This window comes from Sardina pilchardus, chromosome 24 (genome assembly GCF_963854185.1).
Source record: "Sardina pilchardus chromosome 24, fSarPil1.1, whole genome shotgun sequence".
NCBI classification, from domain to species: Eukaryota; Metazoa; Chordata; class Actinopteri; order Clupeiformes; family Clupeidae; genus Sardina; species Sardina pilchardus.
In genome coordinates, this window is record NC_085017.1 from 26,132,132 (window position 1) to 26,149,631 (window position 17,500).

Consider the following 17,500-nt stretch of genomic DNA (forward strand, 5'->3'; position numbering starts at 1 on the left):
GACCAGCTGGTTCACGCCGAACGCCTCCTCCCATCTTTTGCAGACAAGCTGACCACTGACACTGCGTCTCACGCCGCATGTGCATGCCCAAGCGTATTTGTGTGTGTGTGTGTGTGTGTGTGTGTGTGTGTGTGTCTGTGTGTGTGTGTGTGTGTGTGTGTGTGTGTGTGTGTGTGTGTGTGAGTGTGTGAGTGTGTTTGTGTGTGTGTGTGTGTGTGTGTTATCTCATGCTGCATGTGCATGCCCAAGCGTATTTGTGTATGTGTGTGTGTGTGTGTGTGTGTGTGAGAGTGAGTCACTCTCCTGATCACAGCGGTGTTAGATAATGATGGATACCTCCGGAGCTGCGTCTAGTGCTCAGGCCCAGCTGTTTCAAAGCGCGTGTGATGATCAGACACAAAACATTCCTGAAGCAGTAGCAAGTCAGAGTTGTTATACATTCCAAAGGAGGAGATGAGCGTATTCTGTTTACAAGAAGGTGTAGATAGGCTGTAGCTTTAGCTTAAGGAGGGGTCATCCCTATGTTCCCCGGGTCCTATGTTCCCCGCTTTTTTCAAAAAGGGTCCTATGTTCCCTGGTCGCAATGCATAAATATTTGTGTTTGGCAAAAGCAGGGAACATAGGACTCTTATTTGTAAGTTCCCCGGTCCCATACAAAGTGGGGAACATAGGACTCAGGGAACATAGGACCTGGGGAACATGTACGCTCCAGTTTAAGGAGAGGCCTCAGATGTCTTAGGGACGTGTTTCCATTTAGACCAGCTCAGCACAGAGGGTGTCTCTCATTCGTCTTTTATACATGCTCCCTTCCTTCCTCGGTCCTTGTCTTCACTGATCTACATAAAGAATGATGGGGCGGCAACAATGGGACAGTCTATCCAGTGTTAGTTATAGATCAGTGGGAACGAGCCTGGAGGACCGAGCATAGAGGATCGAAGAGAGACCATAGCACCCATAGTTATGGTTTGGGCTGAAGATTAGAGAGATTACAGCAGGAATGTTGAGAGTCGAGAGTGCGGTTTGCGTTTTGTCTGGTTTTGTTTAGGAGGCTTGTGTGTGCCTAATTACTAACCTTGCCAGTAAGGCCTCTTCAGTCTGCACACACATACACACACACACACACACACACACACACACAGCTGACACAGCAAACACCAACACATCCAGCAGTGCTGCTGGCTGGTGCCGGTGCCAGCCTGGTGTGTGTGTGTGGCCGGCCAGTTCTCTGGGTCTTAACACCCTACCGTCCAACTAGCATACACGCCCAGAAAACAAACTGGCAGTTTGGCATGAGTGCACTTGTGGCCATCTTAATAGTCCAATGACCAAGTTTTCCGCAAAGTTTGTTTATGATCACGTTGGTGTGTGTGTGTGTGTGTCTGTCTGTGTCTGTGTGAGAGAGAGAGATGGAGAGAGAGTTTAATCAGAGACTTTCTGATGAGGAGACACAGCACTCAAAGAAGGTTGTAAAGCCAATATGTCAGTTGTCATCGACACATATCCCACACCTTAATGTATTGTAAGTAGCGATTTGGGGGAGGTATTTATATCATTCAATTCCGATTTTGAACAGATTCGCTTGATGTACGTTTTATGTCAATATATGCCTCCACATTCACTTGAATAGGGAAATAACTGCCCGAAATAACTGCCCAAAGTGCATTACCAAGATGGCTACCGAGTGGGGCTACTTGCATGTAAGGATTGTGTTTTAATCACCTGGTTTCTCCGTCTCCCATTGGCAGCTTTGCACTGATCGCCTCCGGCTGTGCCAGCTGCCCGCGGCTGGTGTGTGGGAGGGAGGGTTGCGGGGCGGAGTTCTGCTACCACTGCAAGCAGCCATGGCACCCCAACCAGACGTGCGACTCAGCCCGCCAGCAGAGGGCGATCTCCCTGAGGACGCACAGCAACCACTCGCCCAGCTACACCGCAGAGCAAGGCCCAGGTGAAGAAACGTCCCCTCTCCCCACTTCCCAGTAGCCTTCCAACTTCCTCTTTGATCCCCATGTTCGTCTGCATTAGTCTCTCTGTTGTTCTGTCATTAGTATTCTCCTCATCTCATGTTCCTTGTCTTACCTCCATTTGTCCTGCGCAGCAAATGGATTTTGTATTATAGTGCTGGGACTGTATTACAGATTCTCATTTTGAGTTTGCCTGTGTATTCACTGTCATTATGAATTACCCTGTCTGCCGCTCCAGACATCCAACAGAGCGTTGAGGAAGCCAATTCATTTTATTTATTTTTTTAACCAATTATGTGATAGGGGAAATGAAACGATTACTCATTCAAGATGGATGACACAAGCACACAATGTCCCGGTTGTTTGTTCCCCCACAGCTTTGTTCTGATGCACAGTCACACGTTTTTGTTCCCTGTAGCGGACGACATCAAGCCTTGCCCACGCTGCGGCGCGTACATCATCAAGATGAATGACGGGAGCTGTAATCACATGACCTGCGCCGTGTGTGGCTGCGAGTTCTGTTGGCTCTGCATGAAGGAGATCTCAGACCTGCACTACCTCAGGTGAGACCTGTAGCTCGCATACAGTAGCGTGTCCTATCTCACATAGCCTACAATACACACACATTACAATAAAGTATCTATCTATCTATCTATCTATACAACACAACACAACAGAGTCACCAACCTTTACAGCACTGAACATGTCCACATTAATATGAGTCAACAAACTACAGTTTAAAATATTAGTATTATTTCTGTGCAAGATATTAAGTATGTAATATTATGTCAAATAAGTATAATTGACATTGAGATAAACCACGGTTAGCTGTTAATATGGTTCAACTTGAACTTCTTCTGAACTCTCTCTGTCTCTCTTTGTTTTTGTCTGTTTAGTCCATCTGGTTGCACCTTCTGGGGTAAGAAGCCATGGAGTCGTAAGAAGAAGATCCTGTGGCAGCTGGGCACTCTCATTGGGGCACCAGTGGGCATCACTCTGATTGCCGGCATTGCCGTGCCTGCCATGGTTATTGGCATCCCAGTGTACGTGGGGCGCAAGGTAAAGATTTGTCCGTTGTTATGACAGACAGAACGTATCATGAAATGCAAATAGACTGCAAAATGTGCACACAAGTTGCAGGAAGAACATTTACATACAAATTTGCATCGTAACAGTGAACTTCCCCGTGCGGTAATCCCCCTAATAGATATTCATATGAGGAAAGAGAAGAGAAGAGAGGACAGAGAGAGAGACTAAAAGAGAGGAGAGAGAGAGAGAGACAGAGGCCATTTCCTCACGAGTTGGACTTGAGGAGAAAGCTAGTCATAAGTTACTCACACCAGGCGCTAAACGCCGCCACCTAGAACCAGCTCAGCATAGGCGGACATCTACTCCCACGGCAACACAGATTCCTGTAATCTCATACTGTATGATCTTAGTTCTCTGGAAACCAGTTCTCTAGAAACCTCCCTCTGCTCCGGATGACCAGTTACTGCTGATTGTTAGATTAAAGGGACACTTCACCGATTAGCATTAAGCGTTGTATCTTTAGAAAATCAGTCATGCTTTTGAATGGTCGTGCATCATTCCCTCTGTTTGCCTTGAGATGGGAAAAATACGGATTTCAGTGTTGGACTTCCTGCTTTCAATGATGTAAAAATCATCATTTTACATCATTGAAAGTAGGAAGTCCTATTCATTGGTTTCATTGAAATCCGTATTTCTACCATCTCAAGGCAAACTGAGGCAATTAATGCATGACCATTCAAAAACATGACTGGTTTTCTAAAGATACAATGCTTAATGCTAATCGGTGAAGTGTCCCTTTAAAGTTTACCAGAATCCTCTTTACTGACACATGTCCGATTTTGATCACATTACCCCTCAGTGTCACTGACTAACTGCTGATTAGTGGTGATTAATTAAGTGCAGACGGTGACGGACAGCCTCATTAAACACGGCCTACCTCTACATGTGGTGGGATTCAACAGACAATGGCCGGGTTTCCCAGATTTGTTAAGAAGCTCTTAAGTGCTAAGAACTTCTTAGGAGTGTTCTTAGAACGTTCTTAGAGTGCTCCTAAGAAGTTCTTAGCGCTTAAGAGCTTCTTAACGAATCTGGGAAACGCGGCCAAGAACAGGAGTCAAGCCCCTTTGTTGTTCATGTGACGTGCCGAGTGTGCTGTTCTTTGACCGTCTAGGGTTCAGCAGTTGAAAAAGATTTGCTTGTCAGATTGAGAGGGAGTATGTCAGATGAAATAAATATGAGAAGTCTCAACCCCAGGCTTATGGTTCATCTGTTGTTCCTGACCATGGCTCACGTAAAACCAAGGGAGTGTTTACTTTTGTGCAGTGTATTATAGTTGAGCAATGCAGTGCTATAAATACCTCCGCTGAATCCTCCAAAGTCATACCAGTAGAACTAAGCCAAAGGCCCCAGGCTGCTTGTGTAACCTGCATTGGTGGAGATATTACAGTCTCTCTCTGGACATGAACTCACAACCTTGGACATGGGAGGCGGGTGTGCTAGCAAGCGTTAGCGTCTGTTACGAATACTTACACGTCACTTAAGATGTCAGGGAGTGAGATTTGCACATACAAATCTGAACCTTCTGGCTACCATCACACTTGGTCCTTGTCTATGTCTCCTAATATCCATTAGATAATTGATTGCCTGTATAATTCAGTGGTCTATGCTGAAACAAAATCTGTTTATTTAATGGCTGTTAGTGTTTACTGGTGGCTCTAATGAATGTTCGCTCAATGTTTGTGACAGATCCACTCACACTATGAAGGGAAGAAGACGTCACATCACCGTAGAAACCTTGCCATCACAGGGGGCGTGGCCCTCTCCGTCATCACCGCTCCAGTCATAGCTGCGGTCAGCGTGGGTAAGGGTCCTTATGGTCATCTTTTAAAATAACGCATTAATAATGATCAACTCTAAAATACTCTATATTTCACCAGTTTTTGATAAGGTAGATAAGGTGTGTACTGACTAGATTGTTCTAAGTAAAAATAATACACTTTTATGTACAGTTGTATAAAAGGATGTTCTTAAAGCTCTTAAGAGTGGTTAGCAAGTCACTGTCATGATTTGTATTTCAATTACACTGTAGACATAGACAGGCATTGCTTTAAGTTATAAAATAACTTTATTAACTTTGGTCTTAATCCCATTGCCTCTATGGCAGTTGATATTTGTAATGTCCCTTAATGATGAGCTCATTGTTGGTTGTCAGGTATTGGAGTGCCCATCATGTTGGCGTACGTGTACGGGGTTGTACCTATCTCTCTTTGCCGTGGGGGTGGATGCGGTGTGAGCCGTGGAAAAGGGAACGGTGTGCGGATCGACTTTGATGAAGACGATGGGCCAATTACTGGTAATGAGAGAACCATACTCCATCTGGCTTGGTTTAAATTATTAAATCATTACGCATAATGTTCAATTATTCAAAAGCAATTATTGTCTGTCACTATCTGACTCTCCCCCCCCCCTGTGTCTGCAGTGGCGGATGCTTGGCGTGCTCTGAAGTCGCCCAGTCTCGGTGAGAGCAGCCTGGAGGGAGGGGCCAGCGGCCTGAGCACCACCTCTCCCAGTGAGGCCGTTTCCGTGGCGCCAGGACCCCTCACTGAGACGCCACACTTCAACACGCTGGCAGGGGGCGCTCTAGGGGCGAGAGCCGGCAAATACAGCAGGTAGGCGAGAGGAGAGAGGGCTTAGAGGGATGATAAACAGTGGAGATTACTGTGAGTTAATGGGTTCTTACAATAAACGGTCTGCTAAACCTTCTCTATCCCTTATTAACTTCATTTTTTTTTGGCAACAACAGTTAGACTGCTGACATGTGTTGTTATTATGAACTTTATCATGATTAAGCAAGACTTTCAGTTGGGTTATGACCATATACCTAGTGACATTACTGAGGTTTGTTACTGAGGTGTGTAACTGTGACATCTGATTGATGTACAATGTGTGCTGTGGGAACAGACTGGAGGTGAAAGGCGGTGAGCTGGGAAAGGAGACGGTGAGGCGGGAGACCGGAAGCCTGGGAGCCGGAAGCGACTGTGCCAGCACCAGAGGCATGGCAGGATCCATCACCTCCTCCTACACCATACCAGACCGGTAAGCATATGCGCACACACACACACACACATAAACACACACACTCACTCATTAGGCCAAAGCACTCCCCACACACGCGAACATACATTCAGATTCAGACTCCCAGACACATGTACATAAGCGCACAAACACACACTCCCATAAGACGTCACGTCATGATCCCAGCCAAATATGCCCGTTCATATACACACACATGCTTGATACCTTCACTTACTACCAGTACACACACACACACACACACTCACACACACACACACACACACACTTGATCCTCTGTACTGAACATTTTCTCATCTTGGTTTTGCCTGTCTTTCAGGGAGGGGACCAACCTGGAGATCCAGGTGGACATTGAGACCAAACCCAGCCACCTCTGTCTGACCAGCGAGGAGGACTTGGCTCCGCCCACCGCGGCCATGATGGCGGCGGCCGCCGCCGCCGCCGAGGAGCCTCAGGACTGCAGCTCGCGGAGGGGCGGTGTCCTGGCCGGCTCGTTGCTAGGGCTGTCGCCGGGCGTGTCTCTCAGGGAGGGGCTGCGGGACGTGACGCTGGCGCAGCCCGAGAGCATCCGCAGCGACCTGGAGATGTCGGACACGCAGTCGGACGACATCGCCGAGCTCACCTCAGACGACTGCGACTCGCCAAGAGCTCCTCCCCCTCTCCAGCCCACCTGCCGAGTTCCGCCCCTTGGCGACGTCCTGCACTGTCCTGATAATGTCATTCTGTACGTGTGACACACACACACACAGAGAGAGAGAGAGAGAGAGAGAGAGAGAGCAAGAGAGAAAAGAGATGAAGAGGAAGAGTTTCTGGCAAACGTAATGCACAATCAGCCAAGTCCTACATCTCCCCTATGCTCCACAGCTCCTTGTTTGTTTATGAAGCTTTTTTTTTTCACATTTGCTGCTTATTATGTTTTTTAACAAACTCCTTTAAAAGCAGGCAGCCCATTGACACTAGTGCCATCAGTCCCAGAATTCCTTAGACCTGCCATCCCAAAGCCCTCGGGTCCTCCGACACAATGGAAGGGACAGAAATCTACCATAGAGAGACTTATTGGTGGAGTGGATTGGCGATGGGGCATCTCTACTTCTGAGAGCAGGATGTGAGTGTGTATTTGTGTGTGTGTGTGTGTGTGTATGTGTGTGTGTGTGTGTGTGCATTGGGGGGGTCTACCTCTAAGAGAACATGTAAAACTTCATCTGTTTACTTCTTGGTGCAAAAATGCCTTGGCTACTTCAGCAAAAACAGACTAACAGAAAGTAATGAAATAAAAAAAATATTAATTTGCCACAAACAAATCTTGCAAAAAAAAAAAAAAACCTTACAACTGACAGAACAATGACGATGTGATATGGATGGAATCGGTGTGCACATGGCCATGGTTGGGTATAGGAAGAACCCATGGGTGGCTGAATGTATCTGGGAGTGGCTTACTGTCAAAGAAGTTTGCTTGTTCATTTTTGTTAATTAATTATTTATAATATATTTTAATGACTTTGAAGCTGGAAAAATGTTTGTGTGCATGTGCCTGCATGGCCTTGGTGTGAGGATATGAGTGTGTGTTTGAAAGTGTGTGTGTCTGAGATGGAGTTTGCACAGAGACTAATGTTCAGATATGAATCTCACTGGCACAGAGATTCAGGTCTGAAGTTGGCTAGACTGTTTGTGTGTTTGTGAGAGAGTATGTGTGTGTGTGTGAGAGAGAGAGAGATGGAGAAGGAGTGTGTGTGTGTGTGTGTGTGTGTGTGTATGTGTGAGAGAGAGAGAGAGAGAGAGAGAGAGAGAGGGAGACGGAGAGAAAGAGAGAGAGAGAGAGAGAGAGAGAGAGAGAGAGAGAGAGAGAGAGGCTGAAAGGGATCACAGGTTCACTTGAATGGCTGACTTCCTGCCTTAAAATGACAGTGCTAGCCCAGCACACACACTGGTTCTGCAACAATCTTTCTACATAGTGACATCACTGTCTGTGCCCAAACATGTGTTTGTATGTGTTGATTTTCATGTGTGGGTGTAGATTTATCGTATGTGCGTGTGTACTGTACGTTTGTGAGTATACACAGAACACAGAGCAAATGGTAAGCTGCACAAAGTTTTGAACACATCTTGAGAGATGAGCGAGGTGGGTTTATCCCATGTGAATGTTGTTTGTCCCACTGCAGAATGAATGGATGTGAGAGCACTTGAGCACTTTACTGCTATGTTTACCTTTATTTTGCTACTCTTTCCTTCTGCTGTTTTTCACTCTGTTTGTGTGTGGAAGAGGAGGTGACTTATATTTTACAGATACTGAGGCCCAACAGTTTGAAAAGGCCTTATGTACCTTCCCCTCGCTGCTGAATGCTCAAGTTTACAGGTTTGCTGAGGGTTACTTATGAAAAAGATATTTTGGCAGTCTGACAAATGATTTTCATGGACTCAGACTATGAAATCAAGATGAAATGTGAATAAACAAGTAAATGTGTCTGAGAACAGTCCTGACATGAACAGCAATACAGAATGGTAAAAGGAAGACCATGTATTTGCCGAGTTTGTAATTGTGTGGCTCTTCTGTGTCAGACTATATCATAAGACTGATGTCTAAAAAAAATAAAAACATTCTTTTCTGTGGCAAAAAACAACGTGATGTCTTGTTTTTATAGATTTGTGTTGTCAAGCAGAAAAAGTATGAATTGTATATGAATCGAATAACAACCAGAATACTCCACTTTGGTAAGTATAGCCTATCAGTGATGGATAGACTTCGGATAGATGGATAGATGTAATAACAAAGGTAGAATCAAATGAGTGCTCAGTATTTCATGTACTTTTCAAGGCAGGTGAATGAATGTAACCAACTTAGAGAGAAGTAGGCCTAGGCTAAGGCCACAGTGTTGTCTACAAATATGCTATGTTGTAGGCTATGTTGATGGAGGACTATGCTAATTTACTTTAAAAATACTAATAATAGTACTACTACTACTACTACTACTACTACTACTACTACGACTACTACTACTACTACTACTACTACTACTACTACTAATAATAATGATAATAATAAGCAATAATGATATGCTCAATAATAGCAAATAGCAATAGAAAAACTGCTATATCACTTTAGCTGACCTGAGTTTGTAGGCCTCCTAGAGCCGTATCTTCTATGTTAGGCCTACTACGCCCTCTACCGTTACACATGAATAACATAACTTGTTAGAATGTTGCGACACAAGGATAAAGCCTTTTATAAAGAAGAATTTTGCGAGAGAAGATCAACAGTAAAGCATGTACTTCTGACATGTAGGCAGTACTCCGAAGAGAGAGAATATCTTAATAGCTGGTGACAAAAAAAACCTCTTACATTGAGCAATTTGTTGAGTCTACCTTTGAACACAGACCACAAGCAGTCATGTATCTTCTGGAGAGGCAACTAGCAAGAAGACTGTAACCTTTTCCCCCTTTAAAAAAAAAAATGTTACTTACATTATTTTATTATAGCTGTGCACTGACGTCCTGTTGTGATCACACATCAGTGCAATAGATGGCGGTAATGCACTAAGCTTGCAAGCGGCCAATACAAATTCACAGAAGAAGAAGAAGAAGAAGAAAACGAAGAAGAATTTTGCGACAGTACGATAGATCTACGTCACGCCGTAAATTTAGGGAGGATTTCAGAAGGTGACTCTGGATTGCAGGGCAAGGTAAAATTCTGTCTCTATTACTCAATTCTGATTGCAGAAATATACTATGTCAAGTTGTTAATAAAATAATAAGAGTATTACTTTCATCACACATAGGGTTTACGCTATTATTAGCGCTTAAATGGTTGAAAATGGGCCAAGTGGCCTTCCACATTAACTTGTTTGTTAGCGTGTGCTAGTGCTATCTGTAGGTACCACAACGTTAGCAATCTGCATTTACGTCCGAACCAGCTGTCAACTGGAACTCACAATGTAGTTACTGCATCAAGTGAATTAGCTCTTGTTCAAAAATTCCATATGCCCATCTTTTTGACAGTAATTGCCTGGAATTACTATTTAAGTAACGTCCTCCGAAACGTTGCGTAGCTTTGAAAGGTTGCAATGGCTTATTGACAGTGATTTTGGCATACAATTACAAGAAGCAATACATATCTGCGTTCACACTAGTTACTCGTCGTCTTAACCCTACCTTACACTGACAGACTTTGGCAAGATTTGTGTAAAATCCTTGAAAGATTGTTGTCTTTTTGAGTAAAGCTTGAACGAGGGGCATCAGTTAAAAGACTACAATCTTTCAAGAATCTTTCCCAAATCTTGTCAAAGTCTTTCAGTGTAAAGTAAGCCAAACATTCCCGTGTAGGCTGGCTTACTATGCTACCTAACGTAATTTGCACGACATTTGCACGTTAGCCTACATTTTAATACGTAGCAATTAGCAGATGGTAACCGTGTAGGCTATACAACTCGCAAGCAAAACGTGTTTAGAAGTGAACAAAGTGGCCTACTAATGTTTTAGATACAAGATAGAAGTATGGAGCCATACAGTATGCTGAATCTTGTTGCAGGGACCCTAAACTCTTAAGAAGAATTGCTGATAATCCCGCAAAACAGAATATCAGTCATCACTACAGTACATGTGCAGTTCCTGTCTGAATTGCCAGGGTTGGCACACACCGAGAGACAGTTCGTTGGCCTAGGTCCCTAATTTGTAATTGTAAAACAGTGTGACTTAAAGGGATATTCCACCATTTGGGGAATTAAAATAATTTTCCACATCCCCTTGAGCAAAACAATTGTCTTTATCTTTCTCCGGTTCGTCCAGCCGTTCTGTGAGTCTGGTGATACAACTTTTAACTTAAGGGGAGGTGGAAAATGAGCCAAATTCCCCAAATGGTGGAATGTCCCTATAAAACATCAATCCAGCAAATGAAGTGATCTTGGGTACGCACACTGTTTAGTGTACCTCTACACATAGGCTGTCACAACACAAATTGTGTGTGAGTGAGGCGGAATATTCCTCATGTCGGTTTGTTTTACCATACTGCAGTGAATTGAAATGGCAGTGCAACAAATTTGGAATTACAAGCTCTGGAGAAAATGAAGTGACAACATTTTCCTGACGTTATCCTACAGTTGCTGAGTGACATTCGAATGGTCATATTCAAAATTAGACCAATACCATTTTGAATATGACTGTCAACTCATTCAAGTGTCACTCAGCAACTGCAGGATGACCACCGAAAATGTGCAGGGGTTATTTTTTGAGCTGTATATAGTAATGCTAATCAACAATTGCTTCATCTGTTTAGTGATATTTTTTCCATATCTAATTAATAAACAATACAATATAAATCTCACTAATGTGTAACATACTGTATGTTATTTACTCCTTAGCCATCAGCACCATGCCATTTGTCGACGTGCAGGGTAAGTTGGGGATCAAAGTGGACCAATGGCTTTTGGCCCAGAGCGCTCCGCAGCCACACAAACGTCCAGCTCGCTGCCACGCTTTTGAGAAGGAATGGATTGAGTGCGCAGCTGGCATCGGGAGGATCAGAGCCAAAACTGAGTGTAAACTGGAGCTTGAGGATTTCCATGAATGCATTCATCGTAACAAGATGGTGAGCAGCATGATGAAATAGTCTTGTGAAGTTCCCAATGAAATGCAGGTGCCATTATGCAATCGGATGTTGTCATCGTAACTGACTTGTTGACATCGTAACTGACTTAAAACTGACTTAACTTAAACAAAAGTTTTGCCATGAAAACAAACACTTAGCACCCACATGCATGCCACCCTCATCACTGGTTTTGTGTAGTAACAGTCATTTATTCAGTGTAAATCAATTTTAGGTCCTCTGCAACATATAAACTTAACAAAAATACTGCTTCCTAAATATAGATAGGTATCCTGTGACCGGGCCAAAGCTGTTAGACTATATATTGTATGAGGTTGATGAGACATATAATTTGATAACATAATAGATTTTGTCTGAGAAAGGGACATCGGCCCGGCTTACATTCACTGAAGGCTGTTGTAAAGACGTGTGTGTGTATGTGTGTGTGTGTGTTTGTGTGCGCGCGCGTGCGTGTGTGTGTTTTTGAACAAACATAGTTTTATGTATATTAAACCCTTCTCTCTCTGTCCCTTAGAGCCAGCGTATTTTTGATATCCGGCAGCAGCGGGACAAATTGGTCAAGGAGGGGAAATATACCCCACCTCCTCACCACTCTGGCAAGGAAGAGATCCGGCCGTGACCTAACCAGAGACCGTGTCCGGCACCTACCGCTCTTTCCTGTACTTTTCCTTAGACGTCTGTAACATAAAAACTGTCAATATTATCTGTCCTGTTGAAATATGAGAATAAATATAATTAATTCTGAGTACTTGCTGATTCTCTCATTTATTTCCCGCATCATTGAATTTATTTAAGATATGACTGATTGATTCATTTGATTGTATTAATTTTTATGATAGTTGTTATTTATTTCATTGGTGTATAATGTCGCAAACGTTTGACAGATGTCGTTAAGGAGCTCAAGGATGATGTGCTGTTAAGGGATGTACACATAACTAGACTTAACTAAATCAGTGGTGTAAATGCAAGCTTAAAGTGCTCCTACCAACGATTGTACAGTTTCCATAGCCTCCCAGAAGACAACGAATCAAGAAAAAGATGGCTGAAGAACCTTGGCTTAAAAAAGACCCCCAAAAAACTGTTTGTGTGCTCAACTGCTCGTTTCACTTCGTTGACAAGAAGCCAACATGGGACAACACGTACATACCCAACACACTGTCTTGGTTATCAGAAGCCACCAGAGAGGACGAGACACTGATCCATGACTCGACATGCCACAACAACAGGTAGGTCTGTCAGGTAATGAGGGGGTACTCCAGAAAGGGGGGTAAAGGTTTCCTGACCCTGAGATGGGGACAATCTGAGACTTCAAAGAATCAAAATGCTTTATTGTAATTTATACCGCTGCAATGAAGGATTTGTTGTATAATGACTTCTTAGAGGCACTCTGAATCTTTTTCCTGACGATGAAGTTGATTTTTTTCCCCACTGTGTGTATATCAGATGGCTGTTTCTGTGCAATGCCTATGATCTTAAAGTGTAACTCTGCAGAAGAGTGTTGATGTCCACTTTATTGAGTGCAGATGATCGAACCAGCAACCCTCCGGTTACAAGGCCACCTAGCAATGGCCATATTACTCAGGCCATTGCTAGGCAACATCCACATTTAAGGATGTTTAGGATCTGTCACAGGCATGACTAAACCACATTCTGACACAATATCTTGAGAGGTTTAATAACAATTAGTGTAGGGCAGTGGTCATTGACCTTTTCTGGTCAGATGCATGCTTCACTTCGTATAGAGAACTTTTAGCTACAGCAAGCCTTGCATTGAGACAGGAGACATCTGGACAGAGGGCTCACCATATGTCCAATGAATTTTGAAGCCCTAACCAGTAGGCCACAGCTGCTGGTCTCCATGCATTTGCAGAGGATGGAGGTTAGCGCCACAGGTCTGAAGCCATTCATCGCTTTGACATTGGGTTGTTTGGGGACAGGTATGATGATCCTGCCATGCCCTGGGTACTATAAGCTGGCGTCAAGGAACAGTTGGAAAAGTTGTGCCACCACACCAGCTGCCTGAGGTGCACTGCACACTCCTTTAAGATGCGCCCCTTCAGTCCATCCGGGCTAGGAACTTTGGTAGAATGGAGACGGATGAAGATGGAGGCAACTCTCTCCTCCTCTACACAAATGGGGTTAGAGAGCCCATGTTGTGTGGGAGCCAACCCGTAGCAGGATCTGTGTTGTTGAACCTGGCATAGAAAGTATTCAGCTCCTCTGCAAAGTCACAGAGCCTGGGGAAAACCACTGTGCAATAAAACCCTCAGCCTCTTACACACACTTGCACTCTACAATGTCAATGCTGTTGGAATATTGGGTTACACTTTACTTGAAGGTATCTACATAAGAGTGGCACTGTTATGAACGTGTCATAAACATTATAAACAAGTCATAAACATGTAAGTGTCATTTGATCTTTGTCATGACAAATTAGGGTTAGGGTTCATGTGTCATGCCGTGTCATCTCACTCTTATGTAGATACCTTCAAGTAAAGTGTTACCGAACATGGTTTACCTACTCATGTAACAAATCAGCAACTATTTATTATTATCTATATTCTTATTTGTGCTTAAAAGCCCTTAAAATGCATTAGTCAATACAGACATTTCAATATTCCTTAATTTTCCTTCTTTAATTGTATAATTCTGTAACAATTCTGTAATTGTTTAAATTTCTTAACTAACTGCATCCTAATTCCCGGGGCCTTTGTAAAACTCTCTGATACTAGGCATATTTTCAGTACGCTCATTCTATGCATGCCAAATTACCTTAAATGGTTGATGTTTTTCCTGGCATGCTTTTTGAACAGTCTGTTAGCATGGAGGTACACTTGGTGGCCCCAAGATGCTACTTTTATCTGTGTCTCTCCAACTGCGAGCCTTAGGGATTATTTTGCCTCTCTCACCATCCTCCTCACATGAAGAGGCTTCTAGGAGCAGATGCTACTGTCACAGTAAATAAGAACACAGCTGGATACCTGTAGTAATTACATGATGAAAGTGGACAAGAACAGTGTATTTTGTGATCGGAATGATTTTCTAAGCAGAAACATGACTTTTAGAGTTGAAAGCCATGGATGATTTTTTTGTATGCCCTTAAGGTTAATGGCAATGCAGCCATCAAGCCTGAAATTTGCTCAAACCATAAAAACGGTTAATTCTACCGAGTTCAAACTTGTGTTTTGGTCTCTTGTGATTCAGGACATTTCAGAAACTGAAAAATCAACTGTCAGACTTTAACAGCATGTTGGTTTCTACATGATCAGGAGTTACCGCCAGTGATCTCTGACTTCACTGTGCTCTCCTGATGCGCACAGTGAAGGATGGCAATGGCAGGGCCACAGTGCTGCGCTCCTCTGAGGAAACATCTTTAGAATCAAGCACTAGAGGGAGAGCATGAAATATAGCAGGTAAACTTTATGGTTCATTATTCTTTGCACTTTACAGTATATACATTTCCCACCATATAACAGCCATTTACATCTCCTCTGCCACTTCGGCATCAAGGATTCGTTCAATGTCCTCACATTAGATCTTTAGACCCTATTATGCAACGGGCACATATACTGTATTTTGTCACATATATCTTCAGACCAAGACTAGCAATGTGTAGACTCACCTTTGTACAAAATTCATTTTAAGAAAGTCAAATTCAAGTCAATTCAAGTCAATTCCTGTTTTATTTAACATTTTGAGGGGCCTAATTTGAAAGGTCTTAAAGCAACACTGAAGCACTTTTCCTCTTGCACGAACGCTAGTTGTTTATCCAGCAAATAATGATGCCCACGGACAAGGTAGAGCATGTTGCATAATTTTATGAAAGTATGATGTATTGCGACATTGAAGCAAGTCAAATAGTTTCTTACGTTTCATCCCATCGTACTACAGAAACGCTACCCTGATAAACTCATAGTGCGGTTATAGCCGACAGAGGGCCACAAAGCGAATGCATAGCCGTTCACCCTGTTACGAGTTGATGAACAGCTGAAATGATTTTGGGAACATTGTTTTGAGCCACAAAAAACTCTTTAGTGTTGCTTTAAGTCTTAATTGTCAAACACAAATATTCAGGCCTACAGCCTGTCATATTACTCAGGCCATTGCTAGGCAACATCCACAGGATGTTTAGGATCTGTCACAGGCATGACTAAACCACATTCTGACACAATGTCTTGAGAGGTTAACAATTAGTGTAGGGCAGTGGTCATTGACCTTTTCTGGTCAGATGCATGCTTCACTTCGTATAGGCTAGAGAACTTTTAGCTACAGCAAGCCTTGCATTGAGACAGGAGACATCAGGACAGAGGGCTCACCATGTGTCCAATGAATTTTTGCAAAATTCTTTCTTTGGCTACACAGTTTATTCAGAGAACTATAAACTGGAGGTTAATGGCGAAGTAATTTATAATCTATGAGAAAACTCACCACAACCCACCCAACATAAATGCTCATGTTGGCTGGCTGCCTATCATTCATTCACAAATGGCTCCCTTGAGACCGTTTGTCCATAACGTAATCTGATAAATATGAAGGCATCTTCGAGCAAAATCTAATTTACAAGTGGCCTGGCAGCAGGAACACTGTATAACACAGAACGATTACGCGGTTACAAAATCAAAATGACTACCTGCAACCACTTTAATCGACAATGCGATCCAATTAAGGTTGTCTCCATCTTGATGAAATTACCTGATCGACATTCGACCACCAGATGGCGCTGAAACACAACCAAATGGAGACATCAGTGTATGGACGTTTTTGCCTTGATGATGCCCTTCTAGTGTGTTCCCCTCGACCTCCCTGTCCTTACTAGACTTTAGTCACTCAGGGCAGAATTGCTATGTATAGTCACAACATTTACGAAAATGGAATTCTGGGGACCAGCGTTAAATTGCCAGGTTGTTAAACTGGCGAACTGGATAAGAAGAACTGTAGGCTACGGATAATAGGCGAACCCTAAATCACGAGGTTCCAGTCAGTGGTGAAATTAGTTACTTGAAGGGCAGAGTGCGTCACTGCTTCACCATTTCATTAAATCCGTCCTCAGAAGTCATGCCATAGCCTACGCATGATTCAATTAAGCAAGTTGTCATGCACTACACAAAGGGAACAAATTATTTGTAGTGGGGAGGACACACAATCAGCCGGCTGTATCTCACTTATCCACGCATGCACCCAATTTACAGGCAAGGTAGGCCTGCGTTAAGCCCATGTGGACTCTCAGGCCGTCAACTGAGGTAGTTATTTTTCGCAGGGTCATTCATACGGAATTGCGCTGAGCTTTTGTTTGATTAGAGCCTCAGCTGTCCGGCAAATTAATCCCAAATGTCGGGCGCAATTCCGCCCACACTACTGTGCGTCCGGGCCGATCAATTCCGGTAATCGTGACCATTTGTGTACAGGTGCAGAACTGAAAGTTATTTGGAAACAGCTGGGTCACTCACTGTTACGCCGTTATCTTTGAATTTAAACAAGGATGACCACTGGGCGGATTTAAGTGATAACCACGGATAAAGGATGCTGTAGTAAAATCAAAGGATTGCCACAAGGATTACAGAGATTAATTCAATCATATGCAGACTGACATCAATCAGAGAAACAGCCAAAACGGTGGGATAGGGCATAGCCTAGCCTATATGATGGTGTCTTTTGCTGCCCTATAATAAACGTGCCGAAACCTGTTGGTCCCAATGTAGCACTTTCCTGCTTGTTCTGTTGAAAATTATGGATAATGCATTTAGTCTACCCGTAGCCTCCTATTCATTCGCCTAGTGGAAAGGTTGAGCACATGAAATCAGTCAGTGTGAGAGAAAGAGAG

General features: G+C 43.4%; 2 protein-coding genes across 2 annotated transcripts in view; both read left to right on the forward strand.

Moving 5' to 3' along the window:
- Positions 1–6,860, forward strand: part of rnf19b (ring finger protein 19B) — an 18,366-nt gene extending 11,506 nt beyond the window's left edge. Inside the window, exons 3-10 of the mRNA XM_062528694.1 lie at positions 1,746–1,945; positions 2,380–2,524; positions 2,858–3,020; positions 4,737–4,851; positions 5,203–5,343; positions 5,470–5,659; positions 5,952–6,086; positions 6,403–6,860. Coding sequence (XP_062384678.1) covers positions 1,746–1,945; positions 2,380–2,524; positions 2,858–3,020; positions 4,737–4,851; positions 5,203–5,343; positions 5,470–5,659; positions 5,952–6,086; positions 6,403–6,817 — 1,504 coding nt within the window. The 3' untranslated portion in view covers positions 6,818–6,860. The remainder of the gene's footprint in view (positions 1–1,745; positions 1,946–2,379; positions 2,525–2,857; positions 3,021–4,736; positions 4,852–5,202; positions 5,344–5,469; positions 5,660–5,951; positions 6,087–6,402) is intronic.
- A 2,782-nt stretch (positions 6,861–9,642) lies between these two features.
- Positions 9,643–12,427, forward strand: ndufs5 (NADH:ubiquinone oxidoreductase subunit S5). Its single transcript, XM_062529215.1, has 3 exons — positions 9,643–9,760; positions 11,435–11,661; positions 12,194–12,427. The coding sequence occupies exons 2-3, from the start codon at positions 11,446–11,448 to the stop codon at positions 12,296–12,298; spliced, it is 321 nt and encodes a 106-aa protein (XP_062385199.1). The 5' UTR covers positions 9,643–9,760; positions 11,435–11,445; the 3' UTR covers positions 12,299–12,427.
- The last annotated feature ends 5,073 nt before the right edge of the window (positions 12,428–17,500 follow it).